General features: G+C 30.4%; 1 protein-coding gene across 1 annotated transcript in view; it reads left to right on the top strand.

Moving 5' to 3' along the window:
• The window catches only part of LOC142323771 (protein kinase C, brain isozyme-like), an 883,957-nt gene that overhangs the window by 665,668 nt on the left and 193,546 nt on the right, over positions 1–24,743 (top strand). The window contains exon 4 of the mRNA XM_075363963.1: positions 2,585–2,696. Within this exon, the coding sequence (XP_075220078.1) occupies positions 2,585–2,696 (112 nt within the window). The remainder of the gene's footprint in view (positions 1–2,584; positions 2,697–24,743) is intronic.

A 24,743-nucleotide genomic window follows, 5' to 3' on the forward strand; every position in this document is an offset into this window, starting at 1 on the left:
ACATTATGCAGAAAAAATAAAACGTTTAAATATTCTAGAAAACATGGAAATATTAAAGCTAAAATTAAAAGGACAGGGCGTAATTAATAGACACATAAACACTCAATCCGATGTAATGTTTAAAAATCTAAAATTATTAAAATAAAATAAAAATTCTCAAGGATTAGTTTCAGGAAATTGTAGGTAGGAACGTTAGAGCGGGAATGATAAGGTAGACGATGTCATGACATTAGCGATGTGGGAGTGGGAGGAGCTTAACATTGCTATTTACTCGACGAGCCCAACTCAGGAAGATTCAGTGCTAAAAATAACATTCATATTAATTATCATAATTCTAGCGGAATTATAAAATATTGTGAAAACTATATATTTTATTATTGCTTGAATTTCACTGTTGACGGCAATATCCAAAATCTATTAATCGTTTTTTAAACCTTATATGTAAATTATTATGGATATTCAAGAAAATTTATAGATTACAACCAAAAGTATAAACAAACATATCTATGTGATTTATTTACATTTTTTATGGCATATAAAGATGATAATGTATGGAAACGGCTTCATATTTCAAAACTGAGGGATACTAGGAGGTAGAAACAAGTACGGGTCTATATAGTTACAAAATTACTATTTCATGATAGTAGTACATAATACTATCATGTTTGACTTCATGATCACATTGAATCAAACTTTCTTTTTTAAATATTAAGATAGACATGTGATAAATGATTTTGTAAAGTTTACCAGAAAAACGATAAAAAAACTGTTTCTCACTATAATAAATGCCTTGGTTTTCGAATTAAAGCAACTAGAGTTGCAAAAACGGAAAAATAGAGGTAGTAATAGCAGGAAAAATTCCCACGTAGTAACTTTTTTATTCCATATTACCTTGAAAATTACATTCAATAACAAATTTTAAAAATTATTGTTGAATTAATGGCCCAAACAATACTAATAACGGCCTTCACAATAATAATACATTGTAACTAATAATTTACTACAAATTAAATGGCAACTGATATTATTTATTTTATCGCAATATTTAGTTTTAAAATTTAGTTAAATGTTTTCTGACAAAATAAAAAATTACTGTGTTGCGTTTTAGCTTGTTTTATTTGTATCACGATTTTTCAGTTTTTGCAACTTTTATTTCTTATAATTCAAATACGTTGGAATTTATCGAGAAACAGTTTTTTTTCCATCTGTTTTTGTGAAATTTTAAAATCATGTATCACATGGCCAGTTTCCGATTTACAAAAACGAAGTTTGATTCAATATGGCGAATACAAGATGGTGGACAGAAATTTCAAACACAACATAAAGTAGTAATTTTGTAACTTTGTAGATCCCTACTTATTTCTACCTCCTAGTACCTCACAGTTTTGAAATACGAAGCTGTTTTTTTATACTTTAATATCATCATGAATATGAATACAATATTAGTTTAAGATTTCTAATACAAAATAGAAATTGAAAATTATTTATATATTATAAAACTAATTTATATATATTATTTATTTTATAATTAACACCATTTCTAATATGTAACAGAAATAAAATAACTATGGTAAACGGTTATTGAAGTAGTATAGTTATGAAAAAAAATTCAAGATCAGTTCGTGAGCGTTTTTTATTGCCATCTAATTTCAATAACCGTTTAATATAGTTTTATTTTAATATTAGATTAAGGTTTTCACCTTAGTAAGCATTTATAAACTTCATAAATTGAAGGATAAATTTACTTTTATTTCCTGTCGATATTCAATCTTTAATTCAAGAAAGAAAAGTTTTTCCCAATTTTATGGTGATAAATATTCCTATTAGAAATATGACAGCTAAAAATGAAAGGAGGTTTTAAATATTTTTGAAAAGAAATCTAAAATAAAAATTATTTGGGAAAATATATTTTAAAAAAAGTTTAGGTTCTTAAGCGTTTGATTGTTAATTTATTCCGTTTCATTTTTTTTTTATATGTAGGTCATTCAAAATATTATTTATTTTTTACCTTTTCTGTAATTTTTTTTTGTTCGATAAAATAATAAAGGTCAGTTTTACTAGCGTTTTGCATTCATCTAGGATGCCAATTGTGACAATATTGACTTTTTAAAGTGGTTGATTCTAAAAAAAAATCCTACTATTTAATTACTTTCATATGACACCTCACTCTACTAAACGCTGCAGTACTATTGGGTGTTTGTGGAATGTGAACAATATGTTGATAAACAACTTGTTTTATGTATCGTTTTTATCGTAAATAAAGCAATTTTTTTAGGAGTGTGATGTATGGAGAGTATTTTTTAAATGCAATGTACAGATTACTTAAACGAGATATAAAAAACAACATCAATCATATCTACGACTAAAAATCAGATAGCTATCAATTAACACGATTGAAAAAGGAATATTTATTTATGAATCATCTACCAAACATCAGCAAATTAAGTCATAAAACATTTAATTTTTTTTTTCAATTTTATTTTTATGTATCATATTTAAAATATTTATATACATATCTTTAGAAATATTTTCCTAATTATTGTAGTAATAGACTTTTATATAAGATAAAATAATGTTTTTTTAGGCATCGCGGACCAAACATCGTTTCAAGGTGCACACATATGCCAGCCCTACGTTTTGTGATCACTGCGGATCTTTGCTGTACGGTGTTTTACATCAAGGGATGAAATGTGAAGGTATTGGCCGGCTACCAACGATCTCTCCTTGTCATTCACATAATTCTGTCTCTGTTTTCTTTGTCTTGTCTGTTATCACACACTGTGTTACTGTCTGTCTTTCTATCTGTTTTTTGCTTGACTAACTTTGTCTGTTTGTCTTGTTTTATTGTCTTTGTTTGTCTCGCTCTGCTCTGCATCGCTCTGACTCTTTCTCTCTCTTCTCTTTCTCTCTCTCACTCTCTCTCTCTCTCTATTATGACTAAAACAAAATTAACAGCACGTCTTTATTTTTCAAAAAATGAACTGCTACCTTTCCGCTAATGCTACCGTTCGCTGTTAATAATAACAATAATTATTTTATGTGAATGTTTTTTAAATGTTTATTTTTATAAAAAAATGATATGTTGTATTATATTAATAAATTGTTAGATCAAATGTTTTTAACTAACAAATATTTGCATGCGTTGAATGTTTGGTGTTGCATTTTTAACGATTGCCTGGATGCAATGTACATACCTAAAAAATTTAATTTTTATATCTGAATAGAGGGAGATTTTTTTATAATTTTTATAAGAAAAAAATTTGATTGACATTAGCTTTCGGTATGCTGTTTTAAAAATATTAGATAAAAACGTTGACTCTTAATTTCAAGTTTATTAATTTTTTTCTTTCTTTTTAATTAGAACTATTAAGATCGATTAAATTAATTAATATCTTGTTTGCTATATTATGTGCAATCGGTAACTCATAAGAAGCCTCCTGAGCTTGAATTAGGCAGCACACTTTCGCCTACTTAATCTCCTTTTAATATTTCTAGAAAAGTATTCTTTGCTGGAAATATATGTTCTCAGTTCTGTTTTAAAATTATAACATGCATCACATGCAATAAAACGTTTAACACCCACACACACGAATAACTTATGATTTATAGGTAATTATTTAACTTTTGAGCCACAACGATCTTCTTGTGAGTAACCTATAATAAAATATTTTCTATTTGTTTTTTGGAAGTGTGTATGTAATATTCAAAGTCCTGAAACTATTCGCTTATTTTGTTAGTTATTTGTTCATATAACTTTTGCAAAGAATACAATTAATATATAAAAGTTTGTTACCGATTTAAGAAATAATATTAACTACATTTTAAGTGTAAATTCTTTTTAATCAGCAAGGCTAAAATTCGATTATAAAATTTATCCTTTTGTTTGTCTGTAAGAGATAGAACTTTGCAGTGCAGATACATTCTGATTTATAATTTTTTTTTTCATATTTATCTCATTTTCAGAAAATCATTTTAATTTTCACTACTACAAGTCAGTTCTTAAAATGTCATTATTCACCTCATTACGACACGTAAAAATTAGGAATCGATGAAATATTTTTGTTTAGCTGGCGGTGTGGATCCATTGGAAATTTTTTTTTTCAGATTTTTGTGATTATTTCCTCACTTTTTTAATATAATTGTTATCAAGATAAGTTATGTTGTTATTTAAGGTTCGAGATATTTTATACGGTAAGTGTATTATAAGGTAATTTTTTGTTTCTTAATCTTGTTATTAATTGTTTTATAAAAAATATAACTTAAAAGAACATTTTTTACGTGTAGGTGCTATATGTTACAATACAGAATTTTATAAATGTATTATTATTATTTTTATTAATTACTTATGAATTGTATTTAATTATTATTAATGTTGTTCAGTTCCTTTACTTGTGTAATAAACTAAAATATTTTTGGGCCAGATTTAGTTTTATTGTATCACATTTAAACGTTTTTTTATTTATTTTTTTTTTTTCTTAAGATTGAATTTATTCTCCTCATGTAAAGATCTAAAATTTAAAAAATATACAATCGCAAATAGTATAACGGATCCATCTCTACTGCTGTTATTGACTATACAAATAAGCTGCTTTTTTAAATAAAATATTTGATTTATTAATAGAGTGATTCACGAAGAATGTAACAGACTTTCAGGATATGTTCTACTGGTGAAAATAAAGAAGAAAGTAAATACAAACATTAGTTCGGAAGCGCTTCGTTAGTGAGTGTCGGCTGGCGAATGTTTTGCCCTGATTTCTGCGCTTCGGCAAAATTAAACCGTACTGTAATTCTTAGAACCAAAATTAATGGGTAAATTTAGTGGTTTTGTATGAAATCTGACTTAAAAATCGAAAAAAAGTAGCCAACTATATTTTAGTATTTTTCGAGAAATCTTGGATAAAAGAAAAAGATTGCGGTCGAAAAAAACACCTTTTCGAACGTAGGACCACTTATTTTTCTTATTTTATGTTTTTAAATTTTTCCAAGATGTATTTTTTCAGAGACTTTTTCAGGAATTGTGAAGAAGATTATTTTTCTTATAATTAGAGGTTTCTATCTTAAATTTGAAAATTATTTCTTAATGATTTATTTAATTTATTTTAGCAGCAGAAGTTTATATTATAAAGTGTATTAATTACACTTTACTGTATTAAAAAAAACCCAAAAATTATTCAGTGATTGATAAAAATATTTTTAATACGTTAACATAATGACGATTCACATATATATTACCCATACATTTATGCTCATTTGGAATAATAAAGTTCTGAAATGTGTAAGAATTCATTTTTATAATTAACGCTGTAAAGTTAAATTAGTTTTATCTCGTTAGACATCCGATTTCGTTGTATATATTCGGTTGTCAAAAAAAATCTTAAAAATATAAAATATTTTATATAATACGAAAAAACTATTTGTTATTTATTAAAGTTCTACCCAGTTGCACTGACCCAAGACTGTACCTGTTTAGCCGTCTGGTAGATACTAGCGTTCTTTATTTGGTAATCTTAGTGTAATTACGTTAATCTATAAACATAGTTTTACAAATACAAATTTTTATAAAACATTATTATCCGTTGAAGTATAAAACGCTCTGTTGACGCAGAGGTTTGGGATGGGTTGCTAGACCGGTGACTGGGTTTCCTGCTACCTACGATGTCCAATCGCGGTGTACTACCCTTCCACTACATTATTAGCGGTGCCAGCACTGCTCCAGACAGCCTAAGTAAAATTTCTGCGCGTCTATGATATTTTTACGTTTTCTAAACTTGAGTTCTAATTGTGTATTCTTACTTCATAAATATTTTTCTAGGAAGGAAAATGCATATTATATCAAATATTAATTCCAGCAGTTTTTCTAATAATTAACATAAAAAATTTAAAGTATAATAACAAAATCTGATCTTTAAAATAAAAATACTAAACAATAATTTAGTGATATTATACATAATAATTAAATAACACTATGGCGATACGTTATACACTACTTTGTCAGAGTAACATTATCATTTCTGCGAAATGTGCTTTACCATATAGATACATTTACAGATTAAAAGGTTGTGACTGGTTTTTCAGCAAGGCGCGGTTGTTAAACAATTACTCATCGTACAACTTTAAATAAATACTATTCTAATTTTAATAGAACTATAAATAATATAAAAAACTATTTTATTAACAGTTTAGGAAATTATCAATCTCGATTTCTGACGATATTGCTGTAAGTCTTCATTTTCTGGTAGATAATTCAATAAATTTTTATATTTCTTAGCCTTACAAATCTCCCCCCTTTTAAAATGGAATGATAAAAAAATGAAAACCGAGGAATCGTACAGAAAAAATTTGAAAAATTAAAAAACTAGAAGGCAATTAAAACGGAACGGAACTCAAGGATAGCGGGAGATTTATGTATCTCCCTACTAATCACAGAACCTGTAAAAATGTCCCTTGCTGCTGTATCTTTCTTTTATTGGGCGGATAATTATTTATTTAATGGAGGTTATATTTATTTATTTTTATTTATGGACGGAATTATTCACTGCGTTCCGATTCTTTAGACAGGGAAGAAATTGTTTGAGCGGGGCTGACCTTGGAAGACTAGCCGCGTGTGAGCTTCGATCTCCCGGCGTGAATCCCCTTTAATCAGTCCCCTGAAGTCCTTTCGGTGCTAGAGCCTTCCGGCTTAGCAGGAATGCGCTTTTTGGGGGCCTAGTGTTTGGAGGATGTAATACGCTTTCCTTTCGGGAGGGAGTCGAATGTGCTGTCGGTGATATAATTGTAAGATTTAGGGAGGAGGATGGATGATTGGTGAGACAGATAGGAAACTTTCTTCTCTCGGGCTATCTTCATTACTGTATCTCGGTTGGATTCATGTAAGGTCGGATTCCAGTCCGTGGTAGCAGGTCGATCTTCATTGTTCTTTCTTCGTATCTACTTTAGCCTGCCTTTCTGTAAAACCGGCTATAAATAATTTGCAAACCGTAAACCTTGAATTGTTTCATGGCTCTAAAAACGGCAACACGGGGGAAAGTGCAGGCCTCTTCTCTCTTCTGTCGAGCGGCTGCTGGGCTTTCCTTCCGTAATTTTCGTTGTCCGTCGGTAGTTTTCTTCATCTTCTTAGGTTAAGAAAATTGGATGGTTGGTTATTACAATTGATACAAAAATTCTTTGCGTTCGAGAGGGGGGACTCGGCGATCGCCTTATTTCTTATTTAATTTAGTACAAAGTTTTCATCCAAAAAAAATGTTTAACTTGTTACAAATAAAATAAAAATTGGTTCATTGATATTGAAGTCATGATTAAACATGTGGTGTTTAAGGTTATGTTGGGATACAGTGTTACTGACCCAAAGCATTAGGTCTGAAATCTGTACTTAGGTCTGAAATATTTGTAACAAATTACTTGTCATTCATAGAGCCTTCTAATGAGGTGCTCCAAGCTACATAGTCTCATTTAAAAAAAAAATAAGTATTCAACCCCTGAAAATGTAGAAAAGATTTAACGGCGAAATTTTGTGTTGGTAATTTAAAGAATAATTTTCACAGTTTTAATCCACAGATTATGTTTATTTCAAATGGTTTAAGAAATAATGTCACGTAATTTTATAGTTATTTTTGTTGGGCTGAAATTTAAAAAAGTGCTACCCGAAATGGTTTTTTGCTTCTACCGAGTGAAGGAGTGAGCGGATTTTAATCTTCTTTTCACCAAAATTAGTTATTTTTTTCGGGTTTTGAATTAATATAATTAAATTTTACCATTGTTATTTATGATTTTTGAGTTGGGGTAGGTGTAGCAGAGAGGGTGAGTTCCATTCCTTTGAAAATAATTTTAAAAAGGTTCCCCCCGAGAATGGTATACATGCCTGCAAACAGAAATACGATGGGACTCATAGCTGTTGAATTATAGATGTAATTTTTTTAAAATGATCACCCGGTATAAAAATTTAATATAAAAACTATTTCTTATCCAGTTACATCTTTGTTGCTCTTGTTATTACAATAACGTAATTAAATTTAACACACGTAATATTTCTTATAAAATAAATAAATTATTACTTTTTAGTGGTTTTTCTATTATGGATATGGTTTTAGTTAATTATTTAAATGAGTATCTTCGTGTAGTTAATAGTTTTCTTATTGATTGTTTTAATCTGAACAAAAAATAAGTTTTTAAAATTGATTAAATCTTTAAAATCTAAACCTTTTACTTTTTTTATATTTGCGTAATTTTTAATACACCCTAATCGATTATTACTGTTTTTATTATAATATATAATATAATACCTCGCTTCATAGTGAGGACAAAAAAATCGAGATTAGTTTTATTTATTACTCTCAAGTCACATTACTATTAATATATGCAATTTCATCTCATAATTTTATTTTATATACAAAATAAAACTATAGAAATGCTAAGGACATTCATTATCTTTTTTCTATTTTTTATGTAGAAAAATAAATTTAAAAAATATATAAGTCCGTAAACAACTAACTAATATTTTCTCATTGTCCTTGCTAGATTTGGAAATTTTTGAACCAATGATTTTCCGATTATCAATCATTTTTAAATAACAATTACCTCACTCATAATAGGATGATTTTAAAAAATATATAAAATTGTATGTTGATTTTTTAGCTCAGAGACTGTAATAGTTAAACGTAACTAAATATTACATGACTAAATTAATAGATAATAAATGAATAATATAGAATTAATAAATAATATAATAAACAATTAATATACTATCAAGAAGTAGCATTGGAAAAATAGGAAACAATTTTTTTTTAAATAACTGCTACTTGTAATCACTTTTCCAAGTTATCCAAGAATTTAAACTCGATTAAAAAACTGTAAATATTATTAAAAACCTTTAACAAATACCTTTTCTAAATATAAAATTTCTTGGAGCAGTTTCTGATCCTTTTGAAATTAAAACTGGTGTACGGCAGGAAGATGGTCTCACCCCATTATTGTTTGATTGTGCTTTGGTTAAGGTTATAAGAGAATGGATCAAGAAGTTTAAACAGTTAAATAACTAGAATTAGAAAGTAAATAAATAAACTAGAATTCTAGTAACTATACTAGAAGAATTAGAAAAATATGCAAGTAAAATAGGATGGATTACTAATACTATACGAAAAACGGAATGGATTTCCAACAGAAAACGCTCAATTACAAATTAATTTCAATCTTGTATTGAAAATATTAAAAGAACATTTAAATTTAAATACATTGGGGAAGTAATCACTCCTTATGTTGCAGAAATAGAAAGCATGAAAACAGGAGTAAAAAAAAATGGACAAAGCCTATCATGTAACAAATAAAATATCAATATCGAGAAATGCTACTAAACTTTCATACTAGAAGACAGTAATTTTTCCTGCAACTTCTCATGGATCTGAATGCTTGAATTTATTTAAAAAAAAAAAAAAAATTGGAAAAGTGGAAAAGTGGAAAGAAGGAATTAATTAAAGAAGGAAAACAGGAAAATTAAAAAGAAATGGTTTCAAGAAGTCGAGAAGGGTCTTGAACTGCTTACGATATCAAAAGAACATATACTGGACAAATCTCTTTTCAGAACCTTGACTCCAGATGAAAAGAACATCATAAAAAGCGTAATATGGACAGTAGAAAGAAAAAAGAATCGCCGAGAAAGAATGAATAAATATTGGAAGGACAGAAAATTGAGTACTATTCGTCATGATACTTAGGTGGTCCAAACGAAAAAAAGCTGCTACTTATAACTATTACGAGAAACAGTAATCCGTGGGTAGAAGACGCCCTTGCGCAAAAGGTTCTTCGCGGCCCCCAAAAAAATTATGTTTTGATGAAATAGTTATTCGGTGTTCTTTTAAAATTGTGTTTTGTATAAGTATGCACAAAAGTAGATTTTATTGCACAGTATAAAATGCTTTGAAATAAAAATATTTCAAATTTAATATATATATTTATTTTTTACATAAATAAAAATAAGTCAAAAAATATTAAACTAACTTTTGTAACTACACTTAACAAAATAACTATACTAATTAAAAGTAAAATTAAGCTATTAAATTTACACATTTATCCGTCTTTTGCTTTTTTTTGCATTTGCTACCACAAAAGTTTTAATAATTCTCATAATATCTACTGAATCCATTGCATCATTCTAAATAGATATCAATGACACGTCATACTTAAATTTATTCTTATTGTTAGGCCGGAAAAAAATAAATTTAATTACCATCTTGATGTTGTACTATAAATATTTCGTAAATTTCTTAAAATTGCCTACAACTAATTTCGAATTATGAGGGAAAAACAAAATTTCAAATTATAAATGAATTTTTTGTAGTGCGAATAAAGAAGTCGTCCCTCACTTTAACGCGCACTTGTGCGGTGCGCAACCTGCGCAATTACACGGCGTGGCCGTGCATAATATACAATTTAGCTGGTGTTGTATACCTTTACTTACAAGACAAAACGTCGGCTATATATATCTTCTTTTTTTTTTTTAAATTATCTTACATAAGTTGTATTGGTGCGAAGTACGTTATGATATTTTTATTTGCAGTATCATTTTATCCATAACGTAATTGTTTTGATTTTCATTAATTTTTTTTATTTAACTTATCAAAACAAACGTACCAATATTTTTTGTTTTTTTTTATCTTAGTCTAAAATAACTATTACTTATAAAAAAATCTTGATAGCATTTCAACAACGCCCAATTCATGCAAGGACAGGAAAATAAATATTAATTATTAGGTCCCTAGTAGTATTTTAAAAAAAAATGGTTATAATATCAAATAATAATAAAAATAATTAAAAGGGATAATACTATTCTTTAGTTTTAATTTAAAATAACATAAAACTGTATTTGTTTAACTATGTTTATCAAAATTAAAACATATATAATTTTATTTCAGTAATGAAATTGAATTGAACTGTTTAATAGAAAATAAAAATTAACGAATCGAATAAAACAATCCTTGATTTTTTAACATTTTATTATGAAGCGATTTATCATACTTCAAACTTATTGATAAATTATTATGGAGTAATTAAAAGTAATAACTTATTTTAATATATAAAAATGTTTTACATTTTTGCAAAACTAATTACTATTTACTTTTTTCATTGTTTTTATTTCGTTATAATGATAAGATTATATATTTTTTATTTTACCTTTGAGAGATTTTAAAGGAAATAAAGAATATCAATCAAATAGATCGTGAACAAAAGTTTAACAAATTGGATTAAAGATTTTCACCTTCTTTATTACAGATATTATTATTATGCTTACCTCGTAAGGATCAGACATACGTAGTCCTGGCTATATTTTCGAATTTTGCGAGATATAGGATTGCCTACCAACTTACATTTAGATTTCTTTTTAGCGGATTTCCAAAAGTTTGTGGAAATTGTTACTACGCCCGCTCAGATTTTATAAGGGAGGGTGCCTTGCGGAGGGGGCATCAACTTTTATTTACGTTTTGGAGTCTCCTGAACACGATTCTGTAATCTTTATATACACATGTATATATGTATAAGATTTTTTGTACACTTTACCGCAAGAAAATCTTAACCGATTTTGACGAAACTTGGTGGGGGTGATGTAAACCTATTGGGAATAGAGCTCTATTGATTTTCAAACAAATCGATTCACAGGAACCGGAATTAGAACCAAAAAATGGGATTTTTAGGTACATTTTCAGCTTTCTTTTTTGTTCTACTAGGGACAATTTTTAAATTGTATCTACATTGTAACAGTGATGGTATTGATAATGACATCGAAGATTGTATTCTGGTTGAAAAAATAGATGGATATATTTATTTTAAAATCAGTTATTCAATTAATAGTGTACTAATAAAAACAACTTAATAAAAACGTAATAATATTCTCACAATAAAGTTTTAAATCGATTTTTTTTCTAATAGATACTATTTTATGATTCGTTATTATATTTTAAGATAAACAACAGTTTATTTAACTTCAATATTATAACGTTAAATTGCAAAATTTTCATGATTTTATTTGGTTATAGAGATTATCAAGCGTGAAATAAACGTTTTTAGGTTGAATAGTAATCTTAATTTCTCCAAGCTTCTAAACTAGTGATGCAAATAACGGTCTGTATTTAAGCAAGTTATTGTTTCTACTTGGTGCTGAGAATGCGTGTGTGTACAACATACAAATGTACAAATCATGGATTTTAAGCTCCATTTGTAACAATCGATTTAGTCTACATCCTGCTGACCGTATTCATCCTTTATTGTTTCCTTAATATGAACCAGTAGTATGGAAAGTGTTTGAATAGATTTGTGGACATATTTTAAGTTTCCTTCCTATTGGACACTACTTCCACATCCTCTTATGTTATACGGTTTACATCAACAATTTCCTTTTCTTGAATATCCTTATATTCAACCGACAGCAATCCTTTACGCTTCATTGTACCGAGAATATTCCTGCTTCCTTTCCTTTCACTGTTTATTACTCGAATTCCATAAATGCTAAAACATGAATAATTCAATATTCATACACTTCCAGAAATCCTGTGCAATATTTACATTTTTTTTTACTTTTTTGGAATTTTTTTTTATGTAGTCAGAGAAAAGTTATGTACAGGGATGAAAATTCTATTTTGTATATAAGGTTTAGTTAATAATAATAATATTTTATTTGTAGCTGTTAATATAAGAGTGGATTCCAAAAATAACGGGAATTATTATTACTTTTTTAAATAGTGTATTTATGTTTACATTTTGAAAATTCAATTACGTTAAAAATAATCTTCATCACACCCAATAAACTTGTCCAATCGTTTTTAAATCGCTATTTGTTATGCCTTTCACATCCGTTGGTGTTTCTTTGTTTCCCTCTTCCACCGTACTAAATCTCTTTCCCTTGTCCCTTTTCTCTTTGTCGTGATGGAAAAACCTATTCTCTATAAATCCAGTCGGGTTTCCGTACGCAATCTTTTGGGAACTTCCAGGAAAAATGTTTCGTTTGTCGACGATCTTTTGCAGGATGGCGTCACGAATTTTTTCGTAGATTAAAAAATGTAGGACGTCCACTGCTAAAGATTTTCAATCGATATTTTCCGTTGTTTGAAGCATGAAAACCATTCGTGAACAAGTGGTTTGCTGATCGCAGATTCTTTTTAGGATTTCTTAATCATTTTAAATATTTCCGCCGAAATTTTTTCCTAAAAGGAACTTCACAAATTCGCATTGGTTATGATTTTCTACTATCACGTTTTCACCGAAATCGGAAATTAATTCCGCATTAAAAATTCACTACACTTTCGTAGTACCTCTCGGGACGGTGTCGCATCGCATTCTTACTCGGAAGGGTACCGCCTAGACTCTTCTAGCACCAGAAGTGCAAACTATGACCATATCCCTCACCACAATACAGTTCCATTATTTTTGGCCACTCTCGTATATTTTGTAATTTAAAAAAAATTATTAATGTACCATAACAGCATGTTTTTTTGGGTTTCTCTGGTAGAATTGCGTCGTTAATGACATTGCATTCCGTTAAGGATCTTAATAATGAAAAATTGATAAATTAGTTGTTTAGGCTTTAAGTAGATATAAATTAAATGAAAATGATATTTGAATCTGTTTAACTTCTAAATACTTACGGAAAATTTCCTTTTGGTTGAGATATATATTTTTATTTTGTTTTGTAACAACTTACGTATTATACATTATAATGCCAGAAAGTTTATTTAAAAAATATTACTAATAATAATAATATTGAAATAGTATAAAAATATTAATAATCATATTCAACGAAAGAAAATAGAAATAGTGAAAGAGGTTAAGCCCTTTCAGCTGCTTTAGTATTCTCTGAAGTTTCATTTTAAATGTATAATCTATTAAAAGCATACTTAGATTGGGGAACAACTTTTTTCGTGAAATTCATATTATAAATTTTTAAGTATAATTGAAATGTGTTTTTTTTTAATTTTTTAATTACTGAAGTTTTTAGTACGGTGTAACTGTAGAAAGCGGTGCAGTTGTTATACTATATTGTTATTTGTAGTTTAGGTTTAATAATTAATATTTTTATATGAATTCTAATTACGGATTATGAGAAGTTAAGACAAAAATCATTTCTGTTGTATTAAAAGTTTTTTTGTAATTAAAATATATTTTTTAATATATTTAGACACAAATATTAAAAATTACATTAAATTAAATTAATTGTATTAAAAAGAATTTTTTCCTCGTTCAGTATATATCGTCAACTTCGTGTGTCGAATTAGTTATCTTTTAGTGACAATTATTCCCCAAAAGAGAGTATTTTTAATTTGTTTGCCTGTCATCTTTGCTTTTTTGTTAGTGTACTGATGTCGAGATTATTTTTATATTAAATATTTTAAGTTGAAATTAAGTTCAATCTAACAAAACTTTTTTTCTGATTAGCTAACAAATATTTTTCTATTAGACCTAAGTCTTAATCTATTTTTGATATTTGTGTTTGATTTTTCATATTTTTTCCAGATCATTGTCTTGTGTATAACTTTTCTTGTCTAATATATTAGTTTATCCTTTTCCACAATCCGTTTTTAATTTCATATCGTGGCACCAGTCTAAGGAGATAAGTATCCTGAGTATTGTCTAGTTCAATTGAATTTTCATTTGTTTTTACATTATTACGATCTCGAACGTGCTATATACAAAAAGCACTAGGAACGTTTTGCAATACAATTGAACGGATCATCACAGGCGGTTACAAGTTAATGCGTGTTTAAACAGGTTCTAACCTGCACTGCAGCTTTCTCTAGTTATGTTATTTGCTTTTTAGCCGTGTTAGTGAAAAGAGGTAGGAATATCGTTGTGATCGAAGACTGAATACCGGGAAATTATACACGTGGTTAAGTGTTCATCAGTGTTTAGAGGAAGTGACTCCTGTGCTTAGAGAGAATTGTCCTCATCGTACAACAATATTTAGGTGGTACCGAGAGTTTAAAAGAGAATATTTTGGCCTTGAGGGCGCTCCAAAGTCAGGTTGATCGTCTTCCTCTATGACTTAGGGTATCATTGCTGCAGTGGAAGGAATGCTTGAGAGATACAAGCGTGTGACCTACCACAAAGTAAGAGATGTCCTTGGGAATTATGCACCAGAAGTTCGTGCTATTCTGCGAGATCACCTTCAAGTTTGAAAGCTTTGTATGCTTCAGGTTACGCACCAATAGCACGTCGTTTTTCATGGTGTTATGAAAGCTGAAAAAGTTTTAAAATGGAAAATTTCCCTATGTGAACTTATCGTGACAGATGACGAAACTTGAAATTACTTTACCTATATTCCTGCATTTCACTGATTTACAAGCTTTTGTATCTTTGGTGGTATAATTTTTGTCTATTAGTCCTAATTCTATTGTTTGAGAAATAGTCTTGTACTAATCACAGTGATGAATTTTATAAATACCGAAAATCTTTGAATGTGTTGTAATCTTTGACTGTATTTTATATATATATATATATATATTTATATATTATAAACAGTTCATTTCGCATTATTTTATTTTGAAAATTTACATCTTTAATCATTTTTGATTACTTGGATTGTTCTAGGCCAGAAGATGTCGTGCTTGCATGTAGCATTAAATGTGATTATTAGAATTTTATAGTATTTTAGTTTAAATATTAATTATTTTAGCTAGGTGCATCAGTTTAAAAAAAAAACAATACTTTAGAAATTAATATATTATTAGATAAATGTAAGTTTAGAACAATTATATAGAAAAAAATTTTGAATTTGAGAGTCCTTGAGTAGAGAAGTTTTATCGCTTGTCGAATACATATACGCTTGTATGCACTATGATTACTATAGCTAATTTATTATTGGGCTAATAAAATGTAAGTATTAACTTTGATTAGTTTTTTTTAATATGGCGATTTATTATTATCATATTTGTTAATAACAGATCATTTTGTATTTATATTCAAATATTGATAATTGTTAATACACCCGAAGGAATATTCAGTTAGAAAACAGATTAATTACTCTCTAGGGGTTATCAGTGGATTTTGCTTCAAAGCTATTCTTTCTCAATTTGATTTCCTTTAATAAATTATTAAATGATTGTAATAGAAATTAATTGATCTATAACGATTACCTCTTGTTATTATTAAAACAAAATATATTTATAAGCACTTCTGAATTTTTTTTTCATTTCTAACGATTTTTATACATTTTTAAAAATATGATTTGTGTTTAAAATTATAACTTCCAACTCTAAACATTTAAAAGTAATGTGAAAACGTAATTATATTCTGATTTAAATGATTAACAAATTATTACTACAATTAAGTTTATTACTTTACTTTTAACTATTGCTTTTGGGGGTCTCAAAAACAAAAAAAAAAACGTGGAGTTTAATATTCGTACGAACGTACGAAGTATGTACATGTATTGGGCGTGTTTGAAGCTTAATATCTTTTGACGGGATTAACCAATTTTGAATATATTTTATACAGAGACTCAAGTATATGGGATAAATTTTTGGTCAAATTTATTGGGATCAATATTTTCAGGGAGTGGGTTTTTTAGAATTTAATTTTCTCGAAATTTTGCAAGAGTAACCCCACTTTATATTAAGCTCAGTGCTTGAATGCTTGTTTATCTTAGCATTTTTTTTTAATTCTCCCTTCCCCAAAAATCGAAAAAAGCTATCCATTTATTGCATATTTTTTAACCAAATTCTTGTAATGCCCTCCTAGGCATAGTAGTAGAGCAAGGTACCTAAAAAATACATTCGGAGCAATATTAGGGAAAGAGAGAACGCATCAAAATTTAAATATATCAATTTTTTTTCAATTTTTCAAAACTATTTTGGCTTGTTTAAAGCTTTAATATTATTAAAATTTTAAATAATAAATTTTAGTAATAATATTACTGTAAAATTTCAATATAATTCATCCTCCACTCCCAAGAAAGAAATTTTATGTAAATTTTTATTAATTGTACATTTTTTAGTGGAATTTTTTTCAGTTTCTTCCATTTACCGTAATACTAGAAAAAATAAAAATTACCGATTTTTTTTTTTTAATTCTTCAAATGTTTCTTTTCATTTATTTAAACAAATAATGATAATTTTACAATAAAACTTAATCATTCCCATCCCAAAAATGAAATCTTAGGTAATATTTTCATGTATAATTTTTTTCCACTATATAAGAATAAACAACCAATACCAGGAAAGTACTACAACTTTGTTGTCAGCTTTTTCTTTAAATGTTTATTTTTTATTATAATTTTATGTAATTGAAAATCATTAAAGGTATTTGATTAATTAAGTAATTTATATTTTTATGCGTTGTGAATTAGCATGTTAGATAATAAATGTATCTTCTACTCGTATTATCACTTATCCAGATAATATATTTATTTGCCGATCTCCGTGGCGGAGTGGTAGCGTCTCGGCGTACCATTCGGAGGTTCCGGGTTTTAATTCCAGTCAGGCATGGCATTTTTCATACGCTAAAAAAATTACATTTCATATTTCTACGCACAAACTTCCAGCTTATGTAGTTAATTCATCCAAGACAAAAAAAAACATTAACGAGCGAGCCTAACAATACTTTCTGGAACTTATCTGGCGGCCGAAGTACGCTGTGTCTTAATTGAGCACATTCCTATACCTTCCAACACAATTTTTGATTTTTATTTTTCTTTTGTTCGATTGAATATTTGAAATAATATTCGGAATATTGTTTCATATTGTATATCGAACATTTAGCAAAATATTTTTTTAGTAACGTTTTCATTTTTTAAAGATCTTTTTGCTTCCGTAAAGATTTCGATTTCCGTAAATGAACGAACGTGTTCTGTTCAATCCTTGCCAAGTCGATATATTTACGATTATATTTTTAAAAGATCGATTGATCTTTTAAACCATACGTAACAGGTGAACTGTTTCATAGTATTTCGCTATTATTTGTATTGGAGGTGAATTAATAGGGAGATCAATAATCAAAGAATCTTTGAATTAGAATAAAATTGATCTAGAAGTAATACGGTTGAATGCCGATTCAATGGTACATAATTATACATTTCACACTCACACACGATATACCCTTTCCTTTACTTGAAAATTATTCGTTAATATTTGCGAGTTGTGTGGGAGTGACGTAGTATAGTAAATGACTTCCTTTACTATTTACTACAGCTCTAATGACCGTAGGTTGAGAGGTAACGAGAATAATGAACTGTACTGGTTCCTTTTTCAATGACATTCTACAGAGTGAGCCGCGAAAAAGAAGCCCCGCCAGCATGTGGATTATTGGATATAATATTAACATTATAAGTTCGCGCACAAGACACTGGCATGTTAAATTTTATTATTTTTTTTCTTATTTATTTGACTCGCCCCCCCCTCCAGATCCGAACGCGCACTCAAACAGAAACTCAGCTCTAGCTGAAAAACAGTGGCCGGTACGGTCCGGTTCACTAGACGCTTTTGCCCTGTGCCCCGGACGCCAGCAGCGGAAGCAACGGTCCTCCAGGGTTCGCCGCACTACTCTGCAGGCCACCCATCCAATACGAACCCGGCCATCTGCCAACAACTTGTCGGCAGGGATGGGTGGAACAGCCACCGTCACCACTTTTGTTGCTCCATAGGCCGGCCGCATAGACAATACGTGGAGCGTCACCGCCTCCCCCGTCACCCGACGAAGGTCTGTCACAAATTCCTCTTGAGAAGTGAGTGCATCCACATCCTTTATCAGGATTTGGACTCGCCACCACCCCTCCCCACCAGCGTCGTTGTGATGTCCTCAACCTTCTCCAAAATTTTTCGACTGAGTTTGTCGTCGGCGCCCCCTTCAGCCAGCACCCGGATATGGAGGTCTTCCCCTTGGCCCCGTCGAGCCGAGAGAACCCCAGTCTCTCCCGGCGACACACTGCTTTTGACCTACCGGAGGAGGTCTGTATAGGACCTTCCCTCCGCCTTCACCACGACCGTGGTCATGAGCGGTCCCGCCGGCTTCTTTTCCGGTGCACTCATTCTCATTTGATCTGCCGACATACCGTCACTGAGATAAACCAGTAGCTTCCCAGCACACCTCATGGCAGTGTATTCTACAAAGATATATAAATACCAACCGACTTGCCCAGCCGGCCGGCAGAAACAAACGTCACGGTTCCCCGCAACGACTTCAGGGATGATCTTAATAAGGTTTTCCTCATCCTCATCCTCCCCCTTAGCTGAAACGATGACTAGAACGTAACCGGTTCGCCCAACAGTAATAGACTCACTGGATAAATCGGCTCGATTTTACGACAAGCTCCTGTCCTCCGTGAAGTTTTCTATCACGTGCCAGGTGCTGGACCCAAGGCACCCAATTCAGGACGCGTGAATGGCGCAGGTGACCAACATCGACACCCAAATCCAACACCCACGCCTGAGGAACCTCATTATACCGATCGATGTCGGTCAGCAACTCTGTACAGCGGAATACATCCTTTGGCCAACTCCGGTGAACCAACTGCGCCAAATACTCTTTGGATACGCCACCTTGAAGCGCTTGTTGGAGACCACCACGCCCGATCGTCTACACACCACCTTGACCAGAGCCAGGGCCCACAGGCAACGTCTGTGTGGCTACATCTTCCCACTGCACCTCCACCGTGCCACCAGAGGGCCGGGGTGGTTACCGGCACCACCACAGGTGCCTGTGTGGCCTTGTTCACCCGTTTAAGAAGGTCCTGCCAGGCGACGCAAAGCCCGTTGATACGAGACGCATAACCAACTATTATCCCGGAACAGTCCTTAATTTTAATCTTCGTTGTTACGTTCGAAGAGACAAAGTGCACCAAGTCACCTTATAATAACACAATAACCCTTCCAGTTCAAAGATAAGCTCGTCCCTAATGCTAAGCCCTTCTAGTCCGCTTCTGCAATCGTGTCCTCACCCCCTTCTTCCATCTCCACCGCTACTCCTGCAGACGTCAGCGTTTTCTCACTGTCGGCCCGCAACATCTTTCCGTCCCCTTCCAAGGGTTGAAAGAGCCGCAGACGCCGGTTTCACTGCCTGCCGCCTCTCGCTCGTGTGTTCACTGGACAACAGTGGTGGAAAATGTACCTCATATTCGTCAGCGTTCCCCTTCTTCGCTAATCGCAGCAGATGTGGCTGCCGACGATCGTCGTCGTCTGGTCAACGTAGATAAAAACTTTTCTTCCTTCCGTTTGGCCTGCAAGCGGAAGGCTTCTAACGTCCGCCGTGCCTCCGCATTCATAACCACGGACCGGTCACTCTCGCTTCCCTCGGAAACTTCCTCCCGAAGCGCTCGATTCGATCTCTTCCTACGTGGACCCTGCTTCCCGGTCGGAGCGGAAAACCCCTCGTTTGCGGGTAGGTCGCAAATCCTATTGGTTAGGCCATTGACCAAAAGACCCTAAAGACAAACAGAACACAAAACGTAACAATAGATTGTAGGGCACTAGACTGCCAAAGTAAACAAGCATTGACAGCCGTATGCTATCGCAACAAAATCAATTAAGTCCTCAGTAAATGTAAAATAGCCACAAATATTGATCCAGATACAATTAAAAGAAAGAAGGGCGCCCAACTTAATCAGTTTATAGCCCAACTGAGCAAATAAAAACACAAAAAAGTCAAAATATAATCAAAGCCTTAGCAGCGGATAAATACTCCATAACAACCGTAGGTATTAACCAAATAAACTCTAGTAATTATATAATAACAATTAAGGTGCAAAAACAATCAACGAAACCTAACTGAATGACGAAAAACAACTAATAACTAAACAACAACGAAAATAATAATAAAAAAACACCACGGTAATATTAACGAAACGCGGAGCGTAGTAGAACTTAACCGCACTTGACAAGACTTCCATAACCTCCCTCCGGCATGAAAAATTGGAACATAGGAATAGGACGTACATTTCTACCTAAGAACTCCTCTCCCATGTGTCACGTGATCGTTCCTTCTATTTTCCAACCGTCAGTTGTCTGAGGATTACTTTTTCCTGGTCCACTCAGAGGGCCAGGTTTTACCCTTGAACCCATCCAACAGACAAATTTGCCATATACGTAGCTTCGTAGAATACGAAGTTGAATTTTAGTCGTTATTTAATTTTCATTGGCTCAAAATCAGAGAATTTTACTTTAGACTTTATTATTATTATAATATTACAATTAGCATGTAAAAGTTATAAAACTATTACACATGAAAAATTCAATATTTACAAATTGACATTAATCCCATCTACACTACCGCTGAAAAGTGAGTGAATCATACTTATGATGAGATCTTGTAGAAGAACATATTCAGTTATGTAGAAAGTGGGTTAAAATTTTTATTATTTTATAGAAGAGTCATTTGAATTTTAGTTTTTAACTTAATTTAAAATTTTATGCGTTTTTAAAATATTTTCTGTAATGTTTCTTTATAATAGTTTTTAATTAGATATTGGTTATGATTTTAACGGTTATAAAACTGATAATGACAGTTTTTACAGTTACTAAGCGAATTCAGCTTAATCTTTTTTAATACTTAAATTTTGAAAAAAATGTTCCTCTTTCTTATGTTTTTGTTTATTAGTTTAGATTGCTTTGCCTGTTAAATTCTTTTTATTTTTTCCTAATATAAAATTTTGTAAAAAAAAAACATAATGAAAATTTCAAGTGTTTTCTCTTTCTATCAATAATTTAATAAAGTGATCTTTTTAGTATTATGTCACGTGAAAGAAAACTAAGTTTTTTAGCTAAACTATTACTTTAAAATACAAGCCATTGAAAGATCTCATAATTCAAACTGTTTTTGATCACAAAACCAAAAATTTTTTTCCTTAAAATATTTTCTTTTTTTAAATTCATTCAACAATGTTTCATGTTTTATCAGGAGTTATTCACTTTTTTCCAATAAAAAATAGATATATGTACAAGAAATAGATTTCATTTTTAAGAATTTTTTTATAAAGAAATTATAATAATTTAGGATGCAGGATTAAGCGACATTAATTCGATATTTCAAATAAGTTAAAAATTTCTTGTAACAAACAAATGGTTTTAAGTTCCAACTAGTTCATCTACACCAAAAAAAAAAAAAAAATACGTATGTATTTACGTACATATGCACGTATGTGGTATGTACATAGGTGTTTACGTATGTGTATCGCACTGGTTTTGCCCTTGTACTCGTATCTCAGGATTTATTAAACCTATTTTCTTCAAATTTGGCTCAAATATTCTTTATATGAGAGCATTAATCATATTATTTTTTTTTAATTCGTTCAGGGCGTTGGGGATATCGCGATAAACCCAATTTCGATTTTCTTCAGTGACACTTCAGAAAAAAATTTACTTTGGCAAATGTTTTATCTACAGTGGGGGGGAAAAGTCCCTTTACATGTTAGTAGCATAGTACAGTTAAATATGTAGATAAACATTGTTTTGAATACAAAAAACGGTATCATTCAACATTCATGTCTAATTAACATTAACATTTATTGTGAATAACATTGTTACAAAGGTTCAAGGTTCATTTATTGGTCTGGAACCAGTTCATTTAGCCGTGTGCCAACACACAACAAAATGTGGTGGAGCGTCATCTTGTTGAAGTGTAACAGTGTCAGCTATTCCTCTTGCCGTTAATTCTGGAAGCAACCACGTGTTAAACATATGAAGATAGCTGTGCTGGTTCACAGAATCATCAAAGAAATACGGTCCAAGCAGATGGTCTGCCGTTATCCCTGCTCAAATCATAACGTGCGGCGGATTGCACTCGATTTCCTCTTAGAAGTGCGAATTATCTTTTGCCCAAAAAAAAGATGTCACGATTTCTCATGAGCTACGATAAATCACACACTCTTCAGAGAACATAATTTTTTTTTATCATTTGCATGTGGAAAAAGTACGAGCAGAATTTCACATGCATGCACACGTTGTTCCAAGTCACGATCGCTCAACTCATTCACTGAGAATGGCCGAAAATATGAAACATTCAAGTCTTTCCGCATGTGGTCTCGCATAGTCGATCGCGGGATGCCTACTTTTGCAGACCGCTTACAGATTGACTTCATCGGGGATCGTTCAATTTTTAAGGTTAACCTATATAAGAGTATTTTTAGAAAAATCTTTTTTTAAATTTATGTAATATTATTTGTTTGGTTTTTTTTTGCTATAACTCTTTATTTTTTATTAATATATTTTCTTCTTGTCACTTTAAGGGCATTAAAATTTAAGTAGTGCTGTTCTCTATAATATACCCCGGAACCAAAATAAGAATCAATATTTTTCATTATTATCATAAAAATTATACTTTATTTTTTCAATATTTTTAAAGGTATATTTTTTATTTATTTTATTTAAGGATCATTCCTTTTTGAAAAACTGTTTAATAAATTCCCCTTAGAGGGGGAACAAAAATAAAAATGCCCTAATCTTATTCTGGTATCATCATAATCAATAAAAAATACCGTTTATATAAGGGGCCTCAAAATTTTTAAAAAATTGAAACTTTTTTTGTATTTATATTTGAAATTTATTATGGAAATAAAAATAAGACTTTTAATGATAGAATTGCAAAGAGTGTCCAGCGAAGCCGGAAAGATTTTGTAATATTACTAGTAAGTTGTTAACACTTATTACATTTATAAAAATTAATTTTTATTTCCGGCCATAATATAAAATGATGTTATTTTATACTGTTACAATTTTTTTTATTCCTAATATTTTCGGATTTGTGTATGATTGAACTATATTGAACATAGGAATTCTTCATCAGAAAGGAGAGAAACATTATTAGAGCAACTGCAAATATTTACAAAAAGATTCAGATTTCTTTATTGTGATTATTCAAATATGTAATAAGTCGAAGCTCGTAATTTTAAAAATCATTACAAGTTACGTATTTTTTTTAAAATAAGCAGTTCAGCTGACCACTGTTTTATCATTTTGAAAGTAATAAAACATTACATTTATTTATTTATCAGGAATTACCAGATTAAATATTATATTTTAGTTTTTCCCTCCGTTTTTAGGTATGAATTTTCATTTAGAATGAAAATATAAATTAAATTTTTTTTTACTTATGCTCTTTTTTTGCTTACTTAGCAGATTAAATCCCCCGTTATAATTTACTTCACGAATTATATTGGAATATTGATAAATAACATTTTTGAGTTTCGCTTGATGGATAAAACAACCAAAACAAGATTTGGTCAATCAATTTTTTAATGAACTTAAAATTTTAACTTTAAACTCGGTTTCTACTAATACTGATATAAATAGATAAAATGCAAATTACAATATTTTTTAATGTCGTGTTCAGTGGTACAAAAAATGATTATTTCTAATTGCCAACCTTATCTCAGTGGTACAAAATTTTATTACGTTTATTCATAATTTATAAGGTAATAATGAAACTGATAAACCTTTTTTTAGTACATATAAAAAATTCATTGCGTGCTAGTACAATATTAACCCGTTCATTTATTCGTGGATTTCTGTTATGTTTTATAAATTAAATTTTATTCACGTGGCTGTATTTTCCTTTTTTTGTTTCCACTTATTTTTTTTTTTTTTAATAAACTGCTTTTATGTCAACCATTTAATAGAAATGTATTTGTTTCATCGGATGTTTTTCTTATTTTTATATTCAGGGAATGGTAGCATTATCGAGCGCTTGGTTGAGGTTTTTTTGTTATTGTTGTTGATGTTTCTATTGATTAGGTGTAAATATCACCTTTTTTTCAGTGTTTTTATATAACAATTTTTTTT

The sequence above is a fragment of the Lycorma delicatula genome, chromosome 4, assembly GCF_047948215.1.
Source record: "Lycorma delicatula isolate Av1 chromosome 4, ASM4794821v1, whole genome shotgun sequence".
Lineage (NCBI taxonomy): Eukaryota > Metazoa > Arthropoda > Insecta > Hemiptera > Fulgoridae > Lycorma > Lycorma delicatula.